General features: G+C 43.4%; 1 protein-coding gene across 5 annotated transcripts in view; it reads left to right on the top strand.

Moving 5' to 3' along the window:
• Positions 1-25849, top strand: part of SORCS1 (sortilin related VPS10 domain containing receptor 1) — a gene marked incomplete at its 5' end in the record, with an annotated part of 395914 nt that overhangs the window by 233985 nt on the left and 136080 nt on the right. For all 5 annotated transcript variants that reach the window (XM_081158777.1, XM_081158779.1, XM_081158780.1 and 2 more), the window contains one exon: positions 11977-12135. In XM_081158777.1, coding sequence (XP_081014903.1) covers positions 11977-12135 — 159 coding nt within the window. The remainder of the gene's footprint in view (positions 1-11976; positions 12136-25849) is intronic.

The following is a 25849-nucleotide window of genomic DNA, read 5'->3' as shown; positions in this document are numbered from 1 at the left end:
TGACTGGAGTCCTTGTGGACTAGAAGTCTTCTGGTAATATAACTGCCCGGCTTAGGGATATTTCAGCAGACCTGAGGTTGTCTGTGTTCCCTGCACACTTCTCTCAGCTGGACCATTGCCATAATGTCTTGAGCAGCCCCCCAGCTTCATATTCCCTTCCCTTTAATCTACATTCTGTATTATCTCCAAAGTGATCGTTGTAAGTGAGCCATAGTCTTTCTAACTCCTGCTTCAAAATCGTGACTCTGTCTGTATGGCTCAGAACGATAGGTTCTCTTGCTAATTAAGTCGAAACTCCTTTGTGTGACCAGTGAAGCCCTTTCCTCTTGGCTGTGGGCAGCTTTACCTACCTTCTGCCATCCCGGGGAACTTGCTGTTACCTGAACACGTCAGGCATGTTAACAATTCTCTGTCATTTCTTATGTTAACCCCTCCACCCTGAAACCCTCCCCGGCCCTCTGTCAACACCTCCACATCCTTCAAAACCCGGTTTAGTGTCCGATGTTCGATGGCTGTGGCTGTCTTCTCTCCTTCCAGCAACAGGAGTGTCGATCTCACAATACTTTGTGTGTGTCAGTGCCTGTGTAGCTGTACTGTCCCTGCTGAATTCCTCTTTTCTGTGTAGTTGCTGGTTGTAGAAGAATTCACAGGCCAGCAAGGCATTCAGTGTCTCATTTATCATTTAATCTTCAGTCTTAAGCACAGCAGCTATCTCTTGATGCCAAAAACTACTTAAATAAATTAGAGGGGAAAAAAGTTGAAATGAATAGTTGAATGGTGAACATCTGGTCAACCCACAAGAAGTGAAAAATTGCTCTAAAAAAAACCCTTTTCATTCCCAAACTCTTGTTTTTCTGTTTGTTCTCAGAATGACTAAAAAAAGGATTCTAAAAATTTTAATTTTGAAGATATTTCTATAATTTTATTGAAATATTCTGCAGATAAGACAGATTATAAGATTGCATTTCATGCAATTGTTCCAAAGAGGGAAAATGCCATTTCGTTTGCATTTTCTCTTGTGGTTTTAGACAAATTTAAATGTGTTGGTTAATAACCACTCCAAGCCCATGCTCATTGGCTAGAAGACCTGGTTATTATGTTTTCTGATGTTTAAAATGCAGGTCTGGGAACCAGGATCTTGGGTGTGAGACATAGAAATGCCAAAAATGTTCTGTAATCATCTTGGAGAAATCATCATGCCCGTCCCTGTCTAATTTCACTCCCTTGAGCTTTGCTTCAATTTCCAGTTGGAATATCTTAACATTTGTAAAGTGCTGTGTAATTCTTAAGTGAAAATGTCATATATGTATACTATCTTCTTAACTAGCAGTTTAGCAAACGTGAGTTTCTGTGGTGCAGTGGCCTATCTTTTAACAGCTTACAATGTATGATAAATGGGTGATATGAAAATTCTGCCTATGAATTGATGGCAGTCAAAATTGGAGAAATAATGTGAGGGTTTTTTCCTGCAGTTCTTCATTCAGGGAACACAATTATTGACGTTTTATAAAGTTTGGAGTTTCTGATTTCTTTATTGTCTTTAAACTTTAACTACTCACCTGGGCTCACCTATTTATAGGTGTATATAATATGTGCAGAATGATACTTTATTGCTTTTTTTAGATGAAGGTAGAAAATTTATTTAAACAGACTGTTATAAATAGACTATGAGGTAGAAGTGGCAATTTATAAAAATCCATTAGAAAAAGAGAAACAATCATAATTTGAAATGAAGAGAAAGCATGAACTGGCAGTCTGCCAAATGAGGATATTTAAATGACTAACCACAAATGACAAAGGGAGGAAGGAAAGCAAAACTTACTATTATTAGGAATGTGTATTAACACAAAATGCACCTTTTGCCCCAGCCAGCTTAGAAAATGTTATAAAAATAAAAAGAAAGAAGACCTAGTGTTGGTGACAAGTACTTCCTAAGTCCTATCAAAGAACTCTGAATTAGTACTCTCTTTCAGAAAGACATTAATTTGGTGATATGTATCAAAAGGGGTACAAGATTTATATGCTTTGATCCATACATTCTACTTCAAGGAGATTACTTGAAGAAATAATAATTGATGTAGAGAAATATTAACCTACATTAGGTCATAAGATTATATTAGTGAAATTTGGAATCCTTCTACTAAGAGCAGCGGGGATGATGTGATAGCCTTTTGCCATATAGATCTCTCTCTCTCTGTCTTTCTACACACACACACACACACACACACACACAGAGTTATCTATATTGTGTACCTATATATACATAGAAACAAAGATTGGGAAAGCAAACTGCAAAGTGTTAGTGATAATTATCTCTGCATAGTCACGTTTGAGTGATTTCGTTTTTCTTTTTTGTAAGTACTTTCTGGAGGACATTTTCCAAATTTTTCCTGTAACGAATGCATGTTAATTCCTGCTCATATTTGAGAAAAATATGAAATTTTAAAACAAATGAGATGAATAATTTAAAAGAGACAAAATTGTTGTATCCTTGGCATAGACATTCCAAAAGCGAGACACCTGCCAAATAGCTCAAAAACCTGAGCCCAGGAGCACGCTTTTACCACCACCTCTTATTCCAAGTTGGAGGAATCCGGTCCAGTACCAACTGTTCCTGATGAGGAGGGAGCAGGTTGGAGGGGCTCCCTGGTGGCCAGACTAAGCTGTAGCCTGACACAAAGCATGGCCTTAGGAGGACGGGGTCATGATTGACAGGGGCTCTAAAGAAGAACCTGCCAGTATTATAGGCCGGTCCACACGAGGGAATGTCTAAAATGTCTACGAAATGGGAAGCCACTCAGTGTTTTGCACGTGAGACTCCATTTGGTGATCAAGATATTTCTCTAGAAAAGCATACATTTGTTTTAGGGTAGGGTTCACTTTGGAAATGCCTTCTTGATTTAATAAAATATGCCAGAAGAAATTATTTAGATTGAATGTGGAAGAAATGTTTCTGTTATATCAATAGGAGCCTCTCTGACAGTGGAAAGGTATGGGGGTGGGGTGGGTTAAGAAGAATGATTTGAACTTTGAAAACTATTTAATTTTCAGGGGAGAGCTCAGCACACTTCTGCAATTCCAGGAAGCATTGTTATCCTTAGTAAAATGAATTAATTGAGATATTATTTTCATCACCCTTAGTTTCAGCAAAAGCTAGATGACTATCTGATATATTCTGTTAAGGAAGCCATCAGTTTGAGGATTGCTCTGTCATTAAGTATGGTCTGTATTTTTTTAAAAATTAACTCAGTTACCTGGAAAAATTCACTTTTGAGAGATATTCTCCAAGGGTACAAGATTCAGAAATCTTCCTCTCACTAGGAAGCCATACATATGTGTGTCAGTAATAATATTTATGATGGTGCAGTAGAGTAAACCAGGACTTACCAGGACAAAATATGACATATGTTCACCCTGTCTGTGATCCATTCAGAGAAAGCCAGAATGTGTCTGAACTGTGTCTCATAGGGTCAAAGCAGCTTCTAAATCAAGATTGGCCAGCTTTGTAAGTGGTAGTATCTTTACGGGCATGTTGAACCCATCATGAATATGAATCTGGGTCTCACAATGCTTTTGTACAGTCACAAAATAGAATGACACTTTTCTAACTGGATTTCATGGTAGCACCTAGATTAGGAATCATTCTGATTGTTAAGGATGCTAACTTCTGAGCAACTGTAACTAGATACACAAAATAATAACCCAAATACATAAAAGATCGTGTTGTTTGCAGATATTCTATGTAGGCAATTTTTGGTTCTTTTTGAAGGCTTTTTGGGGGGGCCCTTCTTTTCCTTTTGATTCAGGGTGCTGAGAAATACCACTGAAGTCAAGAGATCTGATTTTATGGTTATTTTCTTAAAGCGTGAATTTCCTGTTGGTAGTAACTTGGAGCAGATGCGTGTTTCATAGGATTGGCATAGTAGCAGGATGCATATAAATGAGAAAAACATAAAATAAAAATTTTGGATGGTTTTATACAGACCTGTATACAGAAATCAAACTTGCTGTAAGTTTCTGGGACACAGTGACCATTTATCCATTCAGCCTCAGACCTAAATGACCTTTTGTTGTTTTTTGGTCCAAGGCTACCTGAAATTCAATTTATTTTAAGATGCATGAGAACAATAAGTATTTGGTTTTGAATTGCTAAGTTATGTTGTAACTGATATTGGTGCTTTTGTTGTGAGCATAAAGGGACAAGGACAGTTTTGCTCTTAAGAAACCCATTTTTTAAAAATATATCTCTATTGTTAAAAGTTTTACGAATGTCCCTTTCCCCCCACCTTGACCCATTTTTTAATGGTGTCACATTCTAAATTAAATGATGGGATTACAGTGCCTAAATATGGTCTCTCTTATTAAAGAGTTAGTTATGTACACCTTAATGGACATTTAACAGGTCTGCCCTTCTATAATATAACCTGGGTAATTTAGGCACCCTGAAGAGTCACAGGCTGGACGTTCTTCTCCCCACCTCCTCTCCTTAATCATCTCTAGTGGAATAAAGAGATTTCTTATCATTAAATGAGCATCATTTCTTGTAAAGTTTCCCATGAGCGAAGATGAATGTCCATTTCCCGTGGTATCTTGGCTCCTCCTGATAGCAGCTAATGTTTTTAAATGATGTAACCTTTTGGCATTTGTAGATCTTTGGGGATTTAGGAGAAAATTTACCTTGGGACTTGTAATGGCCATGAAAGTGTGTTCTCATTGAGTTTGAGCGGAGGCTATAGAATAATGCTGGGATATTTAAGATGGCTCAGATATTCTCGAAGTATTTGATCAGTCTCCATAGTAACTGCAATAATAAAAATGTCTCTCAAATTTGTGCATCATTTTTTCCCTCTAAAATACCATTTTAAAAACCAGATGACACAGTGCTAAGCATTGATGAATATTCTGTAGTTTTTACTATCCCCTTAATATGATGATAACTACTCTAGCAAAAGGAGTTCGTGTTGCAGATGCCAATTAGACACAGGGTCAGTTTATTAGGAGAGCAGTTACACTGTATTGGTTCCCATGGGGTTTAGCATAAACTTCCTTGAGAGCTAGCTTATGGGGAAATGCTTATTTTCCTCCCTATGCTTTCATTAGGCCAGAGCTTTTTGCCCAGCCTCACCCATCCTTAGGATAAAGCACAAAAAATAATCTTTCAGATGAGTGATGCTACAAGGGTAAGGAAAAGGAGACCAGAGCCATTGTGAAAAATCGGAGTGTAAAAGAGGAACTGAGTGTTTTGATTCCAGAGATTTGTATTTAAAGCCAAAAAACTATTCGTTGCCTCCAGAATATCTTACCAATTATCTTGTTATTGAGAGTCTCCATTACGTAGCTCCTGGCTTCTCACTGCAACCCCCTTTCCCATCTAGGCAATATTTTTATGAGATATTTGTAATACAAGGTTTCTCTCTCCCTCTTTCTCTGTCTCTGAAAACTCAACTCTCACATTTCAGCAGAACATAGAGTGCTAAATGTGCCATCCTTTGTGGAGTCGTAATGGTAACATTTGCACAAAGTCCAGCATTGCTTTCGCACAGGCAATCCGGTCTGCGTGGACTTATGTGGCATATGCCATAGTCAGCTTCACCGCCCGTCAGCTGTGCGGCCTTGAGAAAATGACCTCCTTTCTCCAAGTGTCATTTTCTTGGCTGTCAAATGGACATAATAATATCGATCTGAAGTATTTTTTAACAATTTAATGACCTAACATATTTTAAAGGTTTAGTGGAGTGCCTGGCACCCAACAGATGCTCAAGAAATGTAAGCTGGTTATGGTATCATTACCCTCAGTGAAATAACCGAGGCTCATGAAAAAATGAAGTGAGCAGTGAGCTCTTCAGAGTGGCAGAGATGACACTCGAATCCGGCTTTGAAGTCGAACCTCATAGTATTTTCTGTGATCATTGTACATATTTATGGTTTGTTTTCCCTTCTTCTAATGGTGTGAATGACTCACTAAACACACCCTCTCTTTTCCGAGGAAGTGCACACACCCACAGCAACATCGACAAGGGTCAGGTTTAGGATTTGGTCAGGGCTCATCTTCTGGAAAACCGGCCTGTGGTTCACAGGCTCCATAGTCAGCCCTTCAGATCAACCCACCCCAACACGTGGGCATGCGTTTCCTTGGGGGGGGTCAGTGCCGTCCGCTGTAATGGAAGCAGAGTCTCACAGTGAAGTGGCGTTTTTTAGATTCAGATTGACTCAGGAAAGGGTTGCGTTCACTAATTCCAAGAGAAATTAGAAGAAATCTTCTATAAACTTTCTTTCTTGAATTGTCTTCCGAGGAGTGTGACCCATGTGTTGTCACTCCTGGTGAACTTAACTCTCCTCCTGCCCAGGGGGAGTATTGAATGAATTATCATAAATGTTACATGATAATTAATAAGATCTCCTGACAAGGCTAGTAAGAGACATGTGAAGAACTGAAGTAGTATTATACACTTCTTAAAAACTCACTTTTCCCCTAAAAAAATCAAAGTTTTCGGGCCCTCATTCAAAAAATGTTTTAGAAGTAAACTCACAGAATAAACTCTTTAGAGTGCCACGTGTTCCTAGCAATTTCATTGAATTAATGTTCAGGTCACAAGTAGGTGGTCTCTTGCCCAAACGTTTCTGTGGTTTCTTTGTATTGAATGACCCTATTTTGTGTTAATGACCATGGATGGTGCATTAGGTGAGCTTCCCCGAGTTTGGGGAGTTGGGAGTAGCATTCAGGACAAGTGATTGAACACTGGGTTCATCGTTCTACAGGTGTTTTCTATCAGTGTACACTTACTTGAACTTTTTTCTGTTTATTCACTTTCGTCTCCTTTTCTCACTATTGTTTGCACTTCAGTGATTTCCTTTTCATGGATCATTCTGGGATCCTTTGGAACCTCCCCCAATACTGCCCTCCAAACAGTTGCAAACAGATAAACACCTATTGCTCTCACCTTTAATTCACCTGGGAAAGATAAACGTTCAGCTCCCACTGGGAATGGGCAGCTTATCACCCACAGTGGTCAGCAAATTACTCAATTGCTCTGATTATACTTTGCTTAATTTATTTTTAATAATGAAGCCAGAGGCCTGCAAATAGCCTCTTATTCTGTTTATAGATAGATTTTTGTTTGGATAAAGTAGGTAGATAACTGGAGTGCCCAATTGACTGCTGTTGCAATTTTTTCACTGTCATTGATTGTCATTACCATTAGGAAAAGTATTTATTATGCACCTGTGATATGGTCATCTGCATTTGAGTTAAGCCTTCAGCAAATCAGGAGAGATGTCCCCCGTATGTTATCTCCTCTTGATTCCAGTTCACAGATGACCGAAGATAGACAAATGAGCAAAAGAGAAAACAAAGAACAAAACATAAAATAAATACTCTTTACTTTAGGACCAAAGAAATGGTGAGATAAAGTATATGCCTGCAGGCAGTGAAACTGCTCTTTATTAACTCCACCCCATCTAAAAGGGCAAATGATGGAATTCCAAGGACAACACACCTAGGAAAAGAATCTGGAAAAGAAAATAGTAATGACATTTCTCCAGGAGAAATGTCCCCAGTAGACAACCGAGACAGTTCAGAAAGCTCCCAGCCACTCTGTAGTTACATCATGTAGCCGTGTGTTGAACCTGGAGCAGGTCGAAGAGAGGGAACATGCGTTTCGTCTTTGATGACACTAAGCTGTCAGAAGGACAGATACTAAAAAAACTGGGAAGTGACATATTTGAAGTCTATACATTGCATTTCATGTTCATTTGTCACCTCTAGGAAAAGCAAATAAAGTTTTTGCCTTCTGCCGAAGCGGATGATGAATGATCGCCGAGAGCTGGGTGGCGGGAGCCCGTGTCGCCAGCATTGACTTTCTACAGAAAGCAGTTCCTCTGCAGGTGCGGTCGGTGCAGCGCCGCGCACCCCGCGAGGCATGAGGAAGCGGGTTCCAGTCACGCGTGGGCTGGTCCGAACAGAGAGTGGTCAGCTCCCTGTTGAAAGCAGGCTCTCCCCCTCGTTTCTACCCCCTGCCTGCAAGTAGAACGGCAGGGGCTTCTCTGGGGGGCCTCAGGCTCCCGGGCCACAGGCATGAAGAGGGTTCACCCTTCACTCCTTACCTTGTTCGCTCACTTAGAGAGGCATCTGGGCCCACACTGCAGACCAAGCTCTGTGCCAGGCAAACAGCCGCCTCCCTTTTTAGCACGCTCACATCAGGAATTACGCAGTTTGGATTCACGCCTCTTACAAAGCCCTCCTAAAGTTCCAGAATGCAAAGGATTAAACACAACAAAGCACCACTTATTTAAAGTCACATGAAGAGCCAGAAGGGGTAGAGAGCCAGTGTGAACCAGCAAAGACAGTGATCACTGGGCATGTTTAAAGAGTGTAATCTATTAATTTTTAAGGCGTGTTCATGAACTTCAGGTTGCCATCTCGGTATTTCTCAATAAAGTACCTCCTTGAGAAGATAGAGCATATTTATTTATATATGCCATCATTTATGTCTAAAAATTGGATCTCATATGTACATTGTTTCTTTCAAATACCTTAAACATTTTCTGTATCTCGCTTAAAGGCTTTACTTACTTACTACCTTACTTATTTTTAGTAATCTACAAAATAACAAGACAAACCTCAACCCACTTGAAATAAAATTACTAAATAATTTTAAAGACTGAAATAACAAGATTTTACTTATTTAATTAACAATAATTTATTAAATACTTCCTAGGGTTCAACCGCTGTACCAAGTGTAACCTAATTTTGTTGAAGGTTGTGATTAAGTAATGCATCGTATGCAGTGGTGTGTATTAATGTATGTGCATGCGTTTGTGTGTTTTTCATTCAGTTGGATTTGAATATAGGCAATAATATTAAATTTAAGTGTTAAATTAAAAAAATCAGAATAAGAAAATCTATGATATGATATATAGATACGGATAAAGCAGAAGGAAGCATAAACATCGTGTAACTTGTTGAAGGGACAGGGTCACGAGCGCTTTATTTTTCTTTCCTTTCCATTCCACTGGTGCTCTTACAGAGTCGTTTGTGCAATAAAAATGGCTAAACAGAAATGGGGCCCGATTGACCTGTTTGTTTTGAATGGATTTGAGCAGAGGTTTGAAAGAAGAACCACTGGAAGGTTTGTGTAGTAACAGACGCACTTATAAATCTTACAAGGGGGATTTTCAACCATCTTCCATCATTTCTAAAATGTCAAGTTCCCAAGTAGAGGGTTTCAGGTGAGGACTGTACAGAGAAGGTGAGATTTTAGTGTACATATTTTTAGTACCCAGAAAAAAATGCCATGGAAGCAAGGAGGTTCTTTTATTCACTCTTAAGCAGCCATATGTTTGAAAAACACTTGCATATTCTACCTCCACCCTCCCTTATTCAGTATTACCTGGATGCAGAATTACCTTATACAGTCTCATGACTTAGAGCATCAATGACTATCAAAAACATTTAAAATAAGTGATAAGTAGAAATCAGCTTGATTTGAGGATATTCTGTAGGCCCAGTGTTTTTATTTTGCTGAAGTGGCCTGCCAGGAGAAGCAGGTGGTGAGGTCTGTTCTCATGGGAAGAGAGGAAAACATATCCTGGTTAACAGGGAAATAGAATATCTGAGGGGGGGGAATCACCTTGCAGAGACAATAGATGCTCTATAAAATTGAGCCTCTTCGTATTATTATGGAAAGTACTTTTGGTAGTAGTGCAAAAGGCTTGTTACATATTATTGTTAATTGTGGTTGGAGACACAAAGAGATATGATCATCTGATGACATATTTGTTGTTTGGAAAACAACAACTTTTATGTGCTAGTAAATATGAAATCACCTGGGAATATTCTTGTGAATTTAGGAGCCATCTGAAAGTCCTCGTTTAATGCATACGAGGGGTTTTAATGAAGCCATGTGAGTTTGTACTTAGATTGCCTGATGGCTCCAAGCCAGCCATCCAATGAGGGAACCCTGTCTGCTTGGTGAACAGGAGATAAGAAAACGCTGACTTTGTCAGAATTTATGGCTGGGGTCAGCGGCTTCACCGGAACGTGGATGGAGAGGCAGTTTGTCTCCCGGTTGTGTGTGTACTGTCCATCTTGTCCAGGCTGCACAGCAGCCACAGCCTTGCACTCCCTCTTCAGTAAGTGAGGCCGAGCCCTGGCCGGTGTGGCTCAGTTGGTTGGGTTTCGTCATGTGCACCGAAAGGTTGCCCGTTGGATTCCTGATCAGGGCATGTGCTGGCTGGGGGTTGATCCCGGGTAGGGGATGTGCAAGAAGCATCCGGTTGATGTTTTGCTCTCACATCGATGTTTCTCTCTCCCTTTCTCTGTCTCTGAAAATCAATGAAAAAAAATCTTTAAAAAAGAAAAAGAAAGAAGGGAGGTTGAAAGAACAGCAAGGAACCTTAAATTCTCCCCAGATGACATAAACACAGTTCAGGCCGAGTGTGTCCGGTGTGTGATCCTCATGTGCCACTTGCAGTGACAGGCCAGCACTTTTGAAGGTGACACTAACCAGCCCGAGGTTTTACTATGATTGCCTCCAAATGCCCGAGCAATCTCCGTGTGTTTGCCTGGCACTCTGCTGGCCTATGCCATGGCTCTGTCTTATTTTTTCCTTTCTCTCTCGCTCTTCTTTTCCTAGAAGTGCTGCCTCCTGGGCTGGTAATCTTTAAAGACCCCAGGCTGCAGTGATTTCTCTCCATACAGCCACACATTAAGCACATCTTTCATGCTTCTCCGAACCAAGCTCAGAAAGTGTCAATTAATAAGTTGATGGGGAGGAAGGCAGTGGGTAGCCTGTCTGGAGGCATTAGGTGTGCACTTGGAGTGAGTGAAAGGAGACCCGCGGAGAGTCGGAAATGAGGTGCTTCATCACACCTTCCCAGAGGCACAAAATGAGAGGAAAAAACCAGTGATCAGGGCAGCTTCTGTGTCATGCTCCTATCGTGGATTGTTCATTACTGCTCTGACCAAGATGAGCCATCCCAGCGCGACAGAGCAGAGCGTCAGAAGCCTGAAGTTTTGCACAGGTGGAGTCTAGTCTCTTGTGTAGGCGAAAGGCAGGAGGCGGTCAGCTGCTCTTACAGTGGGACTACCATTCCCACGTGCCCACGCTGCTCTGGGCATCTTTCTCCCCATTCCCACGTGCCCATGCTGTTCTGGGCATCTTTCTAGGTCGGGAAACTCTTCCATTCATTCGTTCATTTGACAAATATTTACTGAGTATATAATATATTCCGGGTCTTACTCTAGCTGCTGGGAATACACCTGGGGGGGAGGAAAATAGAGAGATAGCACCTATGTCTATTCTCATGGAGTTTATGTTCTAGGAGAGGGTATGTAGACAGTAAACAAAATAAGTAAATTATGTAATAGATTAAAGGGGATAAAGTGGCCTTTGTACAATTTGCAGAGGAGGCGTGAGAAAGCCCAGCTTTTGACACAAGACTCAGAAAATCATGCTAAAGGTAGGATGACACCAGATATTGTTGACATGAACAGGAAGGCTCCATAAGCAAGAAAATCCAGTGAACTCCATTCTCTTTCCATTTCTTTCCACTTTTCCCACAACAGACTGTGATAAGTCTTGTTCTTTAATCCCCCGCCCTCCCCAAATGTAAAGTAAACAAGGCACAGGAGGAAGGAGGGTTGAGGTCAGGGGAACGGTGGGAAATACTTCAGATTAAGGAGATAACCTTGGGAAAAACAGAATCAGGCGTCCTACAGAAGGGAAGAAAATGCAGTCTTCTGTTTCCTCTCCCTTCCTTCCAGCTTGTCCTGCCTCCTTCATTCCCTAGTGGAAATCGTTTCATGGCACTGGGTCAAGGTAGAACACCCCTGACGGAGTCAAGGTCCCCTGCTTGGCCAGGTGTCCCTTGCCTGCCCCTCTTTCCTCCCCTGTCAAAATGTCAGGTCATTGTTAAGTCTTGGAAATTTGGAAATCTAACTTCCTCTTGTCTCTCCCCAACAATCCCTCGCTGCAGATTATGTTACTCACGGACCCGGAGATTGAGAGCAGCTTACTGATCAGCTCAGATGAAGGGGCGACCTATCAAAAGTACCGGCTGAACTTCTACATCCAGAGCTTGCTTTTCCACCCCAAGCAGGAGGACTGGATCCTGGCCTACAGCCAAGACCAAAAGGTGAGCTCCAGCACCTTGTTTGAGACCAGGGTGCACGGTTCTCCGGGGAGAAGTCGGCTCGTTAATCATCTCCACGTTTCTTCTCCGTGACCAGTTTTGTTCTGGGCGGTAGCCTAAGCCGGGTGCTGGTGGGCCTAGAGGCAGCCAGGAGGACCTCAGGTCGCTGGCTGGAGCTGTGTGAACCCCTGACCCAGCACACAAGGGAAAAGCCAGACAGCAAGGAACTCACTGTGGAGAAGCAGTTTTTAAGGAAGATGCTCCAGGCTGTGAGGAGCCCCTGACCCCCATGGAATTCAAGGCAGCGTTTTGTGTATGTGGAGAGGCGATCATTTTTCTAGATAAAGGACCAGAATAGCTTTTCTACGACCCTCATAAGGAAGGATGACCCCCCAAAAGGCTAAGAACACTAACTAGGAATTTTCTAAAACAGTGAGAGAAATGGCCAGAGCAATAATCGTGTGCACAGGTAACATTATTCAGAGCCAGGTTACCTCGGGACTTTTCTTCTCTTGCTGGTTGGATTGAAGGAAAGTTCCACTTTTTAAAGGGAGCACTGAATGAGGTTTTGCTGTTTGATGTTTCTGTATGCGTGTGTGTATGTGTGTGATATGTTTATATATATGCTAGGAATACATACTATAAAATATATCATGTACTCTGTACTGCAGACGCACTATAAAATACATATAGCCTCTATTTTTAAGGACCTTACATTCCCAGGTAGAATATAAGGCTACCAACAGAAAATATAATTAAATTCAAATTAAAAGAAACAACATATGCATAAGCAAATGGAAGGAAGACTCTACCCATAGAAGCCAGAGGGATATAGGGAGATATTGGAATGTTGTTTGTGAAATGCATGGTTCAGTGAAGTCATTCTTAGAATTCTCCTTAGTTGTTAGAAATTATACATATTTAAAGACATACTGGACTTACATGAGTGAGGGGGGGTATTCTAGGGTTTTATCTGGAGATGGTGGAGATGCGTGGGGCTCTCCCTGAAGGGAGTAGAATTATGGAAACAACTTTCCAAGGTCTCTACTGCCACGAGCATTTTGTAGGAAGCAAATTAAAATTCTGGGGATTGGAGTTTTATTCATGCTGCCCTTACTGCCAAATAAAATGCACATTAAGTCTAAAAATAGAAAAGATTACAATTAGTATTTTTTTCCTCTTGAGCAGCCTGGCTGCCCTTTCAGCAGAATGTAATGTACAGTTTCATTCCTGGAGTCAGGCCACAGTGCATCTGGTCCAGGATGGCGCAGTTGCCACAGGCGAGGCTGAGCAGCTCAAGACACAGAATATTAGTCATTTAATCTGCTGGGTTATTGTATTTTATCTGACAGTTGGTTAATTTTTTCCGCAATGCTTAGAGGCAGAGTGAAGGCCAGACTTACCTGGCTGGGCGAACACTATGCATCTTTGCAGTCGTGCTGGAGGAGATGCCCAGAATGTAACAGGTCCCAGCACTTTAAACAGTACCTCCCGAGATCACTGTGACCCTGGAAGAGATAGGACCTCTGGGCTGTCGCCCCAACTCAGCCACTTACAGTGAGCAGTATTTAATGTTAGCTTCCTTGGCTGTAAAATGTGTTCAGGCTGATAATTATAATTGCAGGGGAGCTTCCAAAATGATTGGGGGAAAAACAATATTAGACTCCACGTCCATTTAAGGTGCTCTGCATGCTGTAGTGTTGGTATAATATCACCATAGCGATGAGCATGTAATCCATCTGGGGAGAGAGATTAAATGCACACGATCTAAGGGGGGCCAAAAGAGCAGTGCCCTCATTCACATTTAATAGATGCCCAATCAAGATGGCTGGATCGATTCTGTGAAATGGGCAGCCCAGAGTTCAGGAGATGATGGTCGGATGAAACGACTTCATCTGGACCTTAATGAATACATCATATTTCTTTACGGGGGACACATTTACACAAGAGGAATGTCACAAACAATAATACAAAGTCAGAAAAACCATGTTTACAGGATTGTGAATTTGGCTGAAACTGAAATTTGGTAAAGCTAATATATAGCTAATATATACTTCTGGAACAGAATCTTGATACTTTTTAACTATTTTGACAGTTTGCTTGTTAGGCAAAATCATTTTTGGTTTTCTAATTAGGCTCCTTTGGAAAATTTTGGTCAGTGGAATGATATGTTCAGGGCTTAAGGTTAGGAAAATTAATCTGGTAGAAATATAATGACAAAATGTGGTAATATAAGGTCAAACACAAGAAGACCAATTAGGATGATATCACAGTCATCCTGTACTGGACCAAAAAGTATCTTTTGTGACCATACACGCAATTAATTCTATCATTTAGGATCTGGAAGGAGCCCTAACTGCCTTTGCTCTGTAGAAGTTAATGAATCTTCCCAATGAGAAAACCCATCCTTCGGTATCACACGTTGAAGTTCAGCAAATGGAATAAAGCCTTACATGAAATTTGGTAGGGTTTTCATTCTTGAGGCTGCTTTCTTGAGATCAGCAAATGGGCAGATTTCTGCTAACCTTGTGTTTCTCCAAGAGAGAATGAAGGTGAAATCATGCTGGAAGAAAAGCGTGGATAACCTCCTGGTATGAGTCGGGGCTGGGGAAGAACTGCACGTTGCAGGGCTTGAGTCACAGCATGAGTGGGGCTGCAGTCATCAGATGAGCCATTAACTAATGGGGTTGCCTGGAAATCAAGTGGAGAGGGTCTGTGGCCACTCAGGTGGGTCAGTGATATGGAAATAATAGCTGGCGATTGCCCATGAATCAGGGAGCTTTTAACACTAATGAGATGCAGCTACGGGCACCAAGCAGGGCCCCATGCTGGTGTTGGCAGACCGATGGCCATATTTGCCCAGGAAAAGGAACATTGGGTTGATTCTTTCGTGTAAGGATTGCTCATTAGCTTTTCTGTGATGCCGCTGCCACAAAACTCCCAGCCATGAGCTTAGCCTCGGTGCTAGTTGGCTCTGCTGGGTGCTGTTTTACACTGACCTGTGGTGAACAGAATTTTCAGGCAAAAGGTACTATCCCTTAGAAAGTATCCTGTGCAGGTGGCAGCTCCTTCAGACCTCCCCGGACAGCAGAATCCTCCTCTCCTCTCTCGCTCCTTGTGTGCACTCCTTGGTGTCCTTGCAGGTGTGCTCTCCCTGTTTTGAATGCATACCACCTTCATTCCTCCCTTATTTCCCTGTCATTGCTTTTCTCTCCTTCAGTGAATGAGACCTTTAAGGCCCTGAGGATGAAGCATGAATGTCTGGCTTCTGGGATGGGGTGTTCTCTGATTGCATTGCATCCTGAATGCCTGAACGCCCAGTGGAGGGTTTTTCATATGAGCATTTTAAGATGCTCAAAGAGTTTTGTTGATCACATTGTCCTTTCTGGCCCAAGATAGAGTTTTGCTGGCCATCAGTTCCATAGGAAGCCAGGGGATTTTTGTGTGTGTTGGTTTCTTTTAAAGCTTTAATTGGGGAGAAATGTGTATAGCCAAGTGCCCTCAGAATCCATAAAATCAGGACATTTTGATGTTGTGGTCTTTTTTCTTAGGGAGAGAAATAGCGCTGTGGTAGTCGGTGTCTGGGAGGTTGCCAAGAGGTAAACATTTTCTTGAGTTGGCATGTGGCTCTCCAGGCCCCACTGCAATGACTGGAGGGCAAAGGTTTAGAGCCCTTTTCCCTTTGAAGTTGTAAAAGAAGTAGCCAGGCCCTGGCCGGGTGGCTCAGTTGGTTAGAGTGTCGTCTCCAAATGCTATGGTTGTGGGTTCCATCCCCGGTCAGGGCACATACAAGAATCAATCAATGGATACATAAGTAAGTGGAACAGCAAATCGATGTTTCTCTCTCTTTCTCCCACTCACTCGCTCCCTCTCTCTCTCCGTCTCTCTCTAAAACCAATTGATAAAAAATAAATAAAATAAAAGCAGTAGCCTGACTGCCCTAGGAAGCCCGGTTGGGGACTTAGTGTAGAAATAGGAGCTGGATCCCTTCGCCTCTGAAGGGTCTATGTGAGGAGGTGCCTTGGGAAGCTCTGGAATCTCCAGAAAAATAAACACTACAGACATTATGGAAAATTCATATAAAATGGGAAGAGAGATAAAAGTCAGGTAAAATCCCACCCCTTATACTTCCAGAAAACAGGGAGTCACTGCAGAAACTCTGAAGAATTCCGCTGAATTTATTAATAGGGGCACCGAAATCTTGCTTTCCTTCATTTATTTCTATGCTTTTTTATTTCTGCACTTAAGCAGTAGGCAAACCAAACATTCTGCTTGTTCTTTTGGTTTCTTTGCATTAGGAAACCAAGCAAGTAGGAGAGCGGAGAGACAGCTCTTTACCTCATTGCGAGCGCTCCCCTACTTTGTTGCCTCGGTGGAGAAAACCACCCAAGGCAGGCTTAGCAGCAGGCCGAGTCTGCCAGATTACATCTTTATTTTAATTTGGCAATAAAGTAGTGTACAAACTGTGCTATAAAACATTGCCTCCAACGGCATCTCTCAGTCTGTCTTAAACACCTCACTAAACATGATGTGTTGGGAAACATTTGAAATGAGAGAAAACAAAGCGCAGATGTGACTGTGAGAAAAAATAGAAAAGTACAAGAATATACATTGACTTCAGCTTTGCCGGCCATCCTGGGGCACTGGGCTCCTGGCCCCGCTGTTGGGGTTCATTGTACTGGAGGGGTGATTTGGAAAGGAAGGGGGTGGGGTCTGTAACATTATAAAACCGGCTTGGATACTCCCAGGACTCAGGAGCTTGGCAGGAAAGGCCCCTTGACCTGCTGATCCAGGCTGGCAAGGCCTCTTGGGTGGCTCTGCAGAAGGACCTACGCCCCCGACCAGAAGCAGGAAGGACCACTTTTCTCTGTCCCGTGCAGTGCACGGCTTCTCCCCAGCTTATGGATGTGGAGCCCCATCTAGGCCTTGACCCCAGTTCCTGCACAGGCAAGCAAGAAGTCCAAGTGCGCAAGCAGCTGGGTCCGAGCTGTGGGAAACGAGAGCAGGTGCTCATTTTTAGAAGAGGGGGTGCTGGTCAACTCCAGACCGCTGTTCTTGTCACTGAGGACGGCTCCTCCAGTGTCACCAGTCCTTCAGATTTTTTTGAGAAAAGTAATCCTGCTTTGTTTGAAATGTGATATTCTCTTATTTTTAAATTTATAAAAAGAAATGGTGCAGGACAAATAAAGCTCATCCACCTGTCTTCGCCCCCAAATCACATTTTCCTTCTTTTCCTGCCTTTCCTGTCATCTTTATTTTTTCCTGTTCATGGGTCTGTCTGTCTCTCCTATATTTCGGGAGATATTAAATTGTTTTGTAATTTAAAAAAAAAAACACAAAAAACATTCAAGTGAGTGATTAATTCTGTGGAGGAAGTAAAAAACTTTGAAGACAGTTTGGCGGGCCACCCGTCATCCTGTGACAGTTGGCGCCCTGGGAGTCAGCAGTAACACTGCCCTGGCACCTGCGTGATTCCTGGTCTCCTCTGTATTCCAGAGAGACCCAGTTTATGAAAGAAATAAATCTTAAAGCTTGCTCGTTGGCCTCACCTTCAGTGTTTCAGTATATATATGGCTGAGATACATGTAAAACTAGGACATGCTTTTAAAGGGGGAAGTCGTGTTTTGATACGGAGACTCTTTGCACACATACTTGTAACCCTAAATGTTAACAGGCTGCATTCTCTGTACAAATGGTCACTGATTTTGAATTGAAATCATATGTTGATAGAAAAGGAAACTTCTACTGCCAATATATTGATAGCATATGCAATAGAATTTTAGTAACTCGTGTAAAAGTATATTTCTCTCCTCTTTACCAGGGCTACATTCTATTTAAACAGCTTCATATACATTCTTTAAAAAATCTTTCTTCTCTCTTTTTTTTTTTTCTTTTTCTTTTTAATCTTTCCTTTTCTGCCTGGATCCTAAGAGAGGGGAATTGCTTATCATGGCTGTTTGGAATGCCGGGCATTGCCTGGGGAATAATGACTTCTTGATAAGGGAGTAGATGTCAGTATTTTCCAAAATTCAATCCTTCTGGCTTCTCACCGATAGACAATATATCAAGCCGGGAAGGAGCATCAGCCGGCGCTCTACTTTCTCAGGCCCAGCTAATGGCTGTGTGACCCTCAGCAGGTCACTTAATTTTATAGTTTCTCTAAGTGAAAATGGAAGTACTAATAACAGTAACTGTTTCAGGACACTGAGATAACATATGTCAAACACACAGTAGTTCAGTGTCTCTTCTTTTTAAATAAGTTTTATAGATTTGAGAGAGAGAGAAAGGGAGAGAGAGAGGGAGAGAGAGAAACACTGATCAGCTACCTCCTGCACACGCCCCCTCCCCCCCCCAACACTGGGGATCGAGTCAGCAACCCGGGCATGTGCCCTGATTGGGAATGGGACCAGTGACTTCTGGGAGCATGGGACAACGCCCTACCAACTGAGTCACACCTGCCAGGGCTCAGTGTCTTTTCAGCACCTGAAGTTATAGGCTCTTCAGTCAGTGTTGAATGCCTTCTTGGTCACTAAAAGGTACCATGGAACCAGAAAGGATGGAGCAGGGAAGATATGAGGTGCTCAGAAAATATTATTGATTATAATGACATTAAACCATTAAATATTAAAGTATTTATCTTCACAGTAACTCCATTTGTTTTTTAATAGACCTAGCAGCCCCTTAATGTCAAAGGGCTAATTGAAATAAAAGATAAATTGATCCTTGAAATTCAAACGCCCTGGGGATATTCAAATGATTCCTGCACAAGCACAAACACTTAGGAAACTGATATCTGCCTAATGCCATCACGTTTCCCCCAGGCACTGCATTAAGTAAAAAGGCTCTCAGTTATTTATAAGGGATACGCTGAGCATTCCATACCATGCTGGTTTGGCAGGATTTCCCTGTGCTTGAAATTTCCCAATGTCAGAGCTGATTTCTAATCTCATGAATATATACATAATTTAAGTATCCAAGTACAAAACTGGCGATTAGAGTGGAAATCAGGGAGCTTGCTAAATGTCAACCTCAATGCTTGTTTATAAAACAAATTTTCAAGCTGAAATGCCATCATATGCAAACAAGGAAGGCCTGTGTTCACCTTCGAGCCCTTGTTTAACCAGTTTGTATCATTAGTTTTCAATTGCTGCCTTGACCAGTTTGATCTACCTTTTCCTGATGTTCTGAAGGAAGTGGGCTGCAAAAACAAGGGAAAATGGACATTTTAAAAGTAAGTGATTGGGATTCAGGTTTGGACAGGTACAGCTATGCTGTTTGATAGCTATTGAAACTCTGAAATAGTTACATTTTTACTTGTGTATTTTTTAGCCAGCTCTTTTGATCCGGCCTATCTGCTAACATTGGTCTGAATGGATTAAGATGCCTCCTTAATCCAGGTATTAGTCGGAAAGTTTGAAGGACATTTGACCTCTTAAAAGAGCACTGATCTCTTTTTTAAATGAGTACAAGGGATACCCAGAAAAAGGCCTATCACTAGGGGTGACCCCTTTAGAAATTTAGTAATGCTCAGATTTTCTTGCTAAGAGTAGTTGCAACCAAGGATGCTGCCAAGGAGGGAAGTGAGAACCACACCATGCACCAGGAGGTCGCCAGTCAATTCCTAGTCAGGGCACCTGTCCCGGTTGCGGGCACGGTCTTCAGTATGGGGCATGCGGGAGGCAGCCACACTGGCCGGGCCATATTGAGAAATTTTAACTGTACTCCTAGGTCCACCTGGAAAGCTTTGGTGGGTTCCCAACTTTTCTTTTCCTACATCGAACACCATAGCACTCTGAACAAAACAGTTCCTATCACCATACATTGTCTGTGCCATATCCTGATAAGCCAGCTTTTTCTTTGAGGCGCTTACATCTGGTGGAGGTGGAGGTGGGGATGTTGAGCTGGAAGGGTCACCGTGGTTCTCTCTCTCTCCATCCATCCCTGTACCCACCGGCCAAGGGAAAGGCTCGTGTCAGCATTTAGTGAAGTCACACAGAATTACTTCAGGAACCAGAGGGTGCAGCTGCCCCTTGGAGTGATCTGTGGCCCCCTCTTTGCTCCTCTGGAGGCTGGTGGAGGAAAGAGCTTGGTGTTTGCCATGCCTGAGGCCGGCATTAGGAATTCATTGGAAGTCCTGAAGGTACCATCTCTTTCCTGCTAAAAAGAACAGCGGTGACTTTCAGTGGGAAGTGGAGAGCCATGGGGTGGGTGAGAGCTTGCACCCAGACCATCCCCAGGGCAGCGTTAGGATGAGGCACATCAGATCCAACCGGCAGGGTTTTCTGTCAGCCTTTTCAAGGAGTGCAATTTGCAGGCCTCCTGCCTCTAACATGTGAAGGGCAGAGAAGCAGAGAGGAGGGAGCAGGCGGCCTTGAAAGGAGCTGACGGCAGGGAGTGTTCTGCCATGGAGGCCGCTCGCGGAGCGCATGGGGAGGAGAGCGGGGACCTGCCTCCTGGCTGCGGAAGTCGCCGTGGGGAGCGTTGGGGTGAACCGCTTCCAATCCGGTCAACCAAAGGCCTGAAACATGTTACCGTTCTTACCTTCTATGGAATTGTGTCCTTGGACCGATTTCCTAGCTGCAAAAGAAAATGTCTTAAGAATTCCTGTCTAACAGCCTGAAAAGAGGGGCTGTATTGATGCAATTTAGCAATATTGAGAGGACTTTCCAGGGACTGTGCTAACAACAAGCTTTTGCATCAGCATAAGGAAGCTGAATTTCTCTTTAAAGAAAGATGGGCCCCTTCCAGGGAGTCAGTCAAAATGTGAACGGTGAGAAGATGGAAAATACAAGTGGGAAACAGCTGCTTTCATACCCCCCTTCTCTCGCTGCATCTTAATCTGCTGTAGGTTAGAAATCCTGAGCAAAGCCGGTGAACCTCACTCTTTCCCGGCCCGAAGCTGTTTGTCCTGTGTCATCCCATGAGGCCTGTGTCCCTCATCCAACTTGCGGCTCTACAGGCTGCCTGAAGGTGACCCTAGAGATTATTGAGCAGTTGATTAAAAGCTCATAGCAAAACTAACCCTTGCCCTGGCCAGGTGGCTCAGTTGGAGTGTCATCCCGTACACCAAAAGGTTGCGGGTTCAGTCCCCGGTCAGGATTGTCAGAAGGCAATCAATCTCTCTCTCTCTCTCTCTCTCTCTCTCCCCCTCTCCCCCCCTTCCTTTATCTAAAAAACCAATAAACATATCCTCACGTGAGGATTAAATTAAAACCTAACCTTTGCAATAACATCTTTTGCAATTGGCTTTGTTGTTGTTAATCCTTACCTGAGGATATTTTTTCCATTAATTTTTAGAGAGAGTGGAAAGGAGGGGGGGAGACAGAGAGAGAGAAACATTGATGTGAGAGACACATCGATTGGTTACCTCCCACACTGAGCCTGCAACCCAGGTATGTGCCCTTGACTGGAATTGAACCCGCAACCCTTCAGTCTAAGTGTTGAAGCTCTAATCACTGAGCTAAACCGGCTAAGGCAATTAACTTTATTTCTTAATCTATGCTCTTCTTATAGCAGACAAAGGCAGATGGCAAGAAAACAAGCCGATGTGAGAGATGTCAAATATATATATATATATATATATATATATATATATATATATATATATATATATATATATATGTATGTTTAGGACAGGAGCATGGCGGGAGGAGAGGAGTTGACAGCCCCAGACCAGCATAGCCGCAGAGTGGCGGGTTAGGCCCTGGGGCTGCTAATGGATCTTGAACAGAGCTGAGCCTCGGGTGGGAGCTCATTGAGTTATGTGTGCGAAGGCAGGGAAGTGGCCTCAGATAGCTTAGAATGATTTTCTGCCTTGAATCTTTCTCCCTTCCCTTTATAAGATTTCTACTTCTTCAATCTTTGTCTCAATATTTTGTACCAGGGTTAGCAAAGCAAACACAAAACACCAAGCCCTCCACCAGTCACACCGTGCAGTTCATGACCGAGGATTTGTAGGCGAGCACTGTTCCCCCAAACCTGGCTCAGATGTCCTCTCGCCCCTAAACCTGGCTCAGATGTCCTCTCGCCCCTAAACCTGGCTCAGATGTCCTCTCGCCCCTAAACCTGGCTCAGATGTCCTCTCGCCCCTAAACCTGGCTCCGATGTCCTCTCGCCCCTAAACCTGGCTCAGATGTCCTCTCCCCCCTAAACCTGGCTCAGATGTCCTCTCGCCCCTAAACCTGGCTCAGATGTCCTCTCACCCTCCCCACGTCTTCTGTAGGCTCAGCCTGGCTGGGGACCGCGGCGGCTGCTGCCTCTGATGTGGCGGACGGTGATGGCAGTTCTCAGTTCTGTGTGTGACAGTCCACAGAGCTGTGGAGCCCGACACACACAGGGAAGGATAGAAACACTTAGGTCCTGCCGACTCCGTGAATGTCATTAAAGAACGTTGACTCGCGCTAACCAAAGGCTTCCGTTGCTGCTGAGGCCGCCGTTGGGTGAAGGCTTTGATGCCATTCCCTTCTCTGTGGAGAGCTTTGCTGCCGGGCTCTGCAGGTTTAATGAACACATTACCTCGATTGTCTGTGAGTCTGAGTCGTTTTCTCCTTTACTTGGTAGAAGACCAGGCTGGACAATTAACTTCTTAGGGGGCAAAATCTTTGAAGCGGGATGTGGAGGGTACAGAGCAGCTTTGTCCAGGGCGTGAGTGAGATGCCAGAGCTGCTTGCTGCACACCCCTGGGAGTTTCACAGGTGCTGATGGTTATAGTTTCTGTTTGTTTGTTTGTTTGTTTTAGGAATAGGCCTCTAGCTATGGATCCATGGAAGCAAGACATGTCCCTCTGATAAATTACCTTTGTCCATCTATGGGGAAACCTGGGTACTTTGCTAGGTAGACTCATCAATAAGGGATTTGCATGGTGCAAAACCGATACTTTTTCCCCCTTTGTCATCTACTGTGTATTAGAGACTGTGTATGGGATTCCTGACATATCAAAGTTTTGTGATCTCCCATCGAAGACTTGGGGTGTGGTCTCAGATATTTTAGGGTGATTTTTAGATAAGAAGGAATTCCTGCCTTGTGTTCATCGAAGGCTCTCTTGAAAGGCTACTGAGAAAGTTAAATATAAATGTGTGTCTTATAGTTTGGTAGCAACTGTTACCATACCATAGTTCTTTGGAAATGAGGCCACCGTGTATTTCAGTGTGTAGGAGGGGTTCACAGAGAAGGTGACCTTGATCGGGGCCTAAACAGAAGACTGGTAGTCACTGAGGTCGGCACGTTCTGAAGCCACCTCTGCCAGAGTGGGTAGCGTGGATGGAGGCGTGGGGGGGGATATGCCCAGGTGGGAATGGGAAGGAGAGAAGGCAAAGGCTATCTTGCAAGAGAGGAACCTGCAGAGGAGCTGCATAAGAAAGGCTTGGCTTGTGGAGTTATTCGGCATACCCACTGCTCGCGGGGCCTCCGGATGCTCACAAAAAACACAGCAGCCCCTTGAAGAAGATAAAACAAATACTATGGGACATGCCCGACTGCTCCACAGGTTTGAGTCTAAGCCTAGGGGGATCAATTTCAAAAGATATAGAAAGAAAAGAAAATACACACACAGATGCTGGCACCCGACAGCTCCTCATGCAGATGAATTCCACGTGGGAGCAGGGACAGCAGTCACTGGGGTAGCCTTCTGAGCTCTCAGACTTTATATATGATCTTCAGCATATATGTGAATCAGCTTTGCACAGAATTATTGTTTTAAACTGTCCGGATGCTGTGACATTGGCATAAATCTTTGTATATAAATATAGATATTAATACACATTTATATATAGACAGAGGCACACACCATGGTGTGAACTCTGTTCCCTTTAAACTCATTCAAAGCACTTGGTTCTGGGTTTAAAAAAAAAAAAAAATAGAGTAAAGGGAGAGAGAGAAACAGACAGTCCCAGATCAGGTGCTTGCGTGAACTTGCCAGTCTGTATGTAAAAATGCAAGGTGTCCAGGACATGCTGGGGATTAAGACCCAGGACGGGGTTACTCTGGCCGCTTGGGTTTGGATTAAGAGTGAATTGTCCCATCCTCTGTTATCTTTATGTGGGGACCTGTGTCTGCCTCTCCCCTGAACACTCCTAAAATGAATCAAGCATGAAATGTACCCAGGAAAACGTTCTTCCCCAGACATAATGGGGCAGAAAAGGCGAAGACCACTTGAAAGAAAGAAGCCACAGAGTCTCCTTGGCTGGACGCCCGCGTGCTGTGTCGTTGGAGCTGAGCGAACTGCTTGCTTCAGTAGCCAGCTATCCCGGCTTTCTTTGGCTTTAGGGTGTGTTTTGTTCCAGCGGACACAATGATGTAGGGAGCTTTTACAAGGGTCAGTGCTTCCTCACGTGCACTGCCTCGTTCTTTGGACATGCCTGGGGCCTCTGCAGCCCCGGGGAGTCACCCGGTGCGTCATTTGACTCTTTGTTGAGCTCTGAGGCTGGGCAGCCAAGGCCCTCGGTATGCAGCGACTCACCATTCGTTCACTCTGGGATTTGGCAAATGCAGTGGGGGGAGGTTGGGGTTTGTGAGTGGGTTACAGACCAGGCACAGAGTGGGAACACGATGTCCCCCATGAAATTTTTCAAGGCAGCAGCCAAGAGACCCTTGGGAACCCGCATGCCTGCAGCAGGAATCGCTGGGCTCCCAGCAGAGGTCACTTCTGGAGGCACAACAGGGTTCCATGTGCTGTTAAGGTTATTGGAGAGGAGCAAGGATGTCGTGCGAGCAAGGAAGAACAGGGAAGGTGTAGGAGAAGAGGGACACTCGGCGGAGATGGAGTGGCAGAGGGTTAGACCCTGTCTCCTGAGCGGTGTTTCTATGCAGTTGCCCTTGGAGGGTACTGGTGCAGTGTAGCAAATGGACTCAAACTGTTACCAGCTATGTAACCATCTGTAAAATGGTCATAATGACTTCATAGATCACAGGGATGGTTCATGGATTAAATGAAATAGGAAATGAGAGGCACTTGGATGACTAAGTAAGAACTTAGTCAATGTGGGCCGCTGTTATAGCCTGAAGTTCTTCTGGTTACTGTTAAAAAGACTAACATTGGCTCCTCTTGCCTGTAGGATATGTTCCAGTCTCCACAACTTGCCATTCAAAGCCTTTTCCAAGATGCCCTCAACATTTTCATCTAAAGTTGTTTAATAAATAAGCCAAGGTTATTTATATCTTGTTCTTGCATATCTCACCACTTTGACCTATGTTGTTCCCTTTGTGAGCAGTGCTTGTCCTATTTTTGTCAGTTTGAATGGTGTCATTCCTTTAGGTCCCAAACGAATCTCCACAACGTCTGTGAAGCATCCCTGGTTGACTGCTGAGTCTCCTCCCTCTGCATCCCTTTAGAAATGCACTGGCTGCCTCGTGCATTTCTAATCATTGTAGTCAGATTCAGGTTGTAACATCTGCTCTTTGAAAGCTGGGTCTAGACTTTGCACTTCTGTGCATCCCACACAATGATCTGCGCACGCAAGGTCAGGTGGTTCAGCTGACTTTGTCACCAGACAGAATGAGGCATGAATCCCAGTGCATTCTAATATTTAGAGGGCATGTGATTTCCAACAAATCACCTAATCTTCCTGAGCCTCAGTTTCCTCACCTGTAAAATGGGGATACTAGTATCTGCTTTGCAGAATGTATGCAAAGAGTATAGATGATATGAGGAGTGTTCACCTGTCATGTGGCAGGTGCTTAATAAAGGGTAGGTACTATTGTTACTATCATTGATCTGATG

This window comes from Miniopterus schreibersii, assembly GCF_964146895.1.
Source record: "Miniopterus schreibersii genome assembly, chromosome: 14".
Classification (NCBI taxonomy): Eukaryota; Metazoa; Chordata; class Mammalia; order Chiroptera; family Miniopteridae; genus Miniopterus; species Miniopterus schreibersii.
This window is presented reverse-complemented; position numbering and strand designations above follow the sequence as displayed.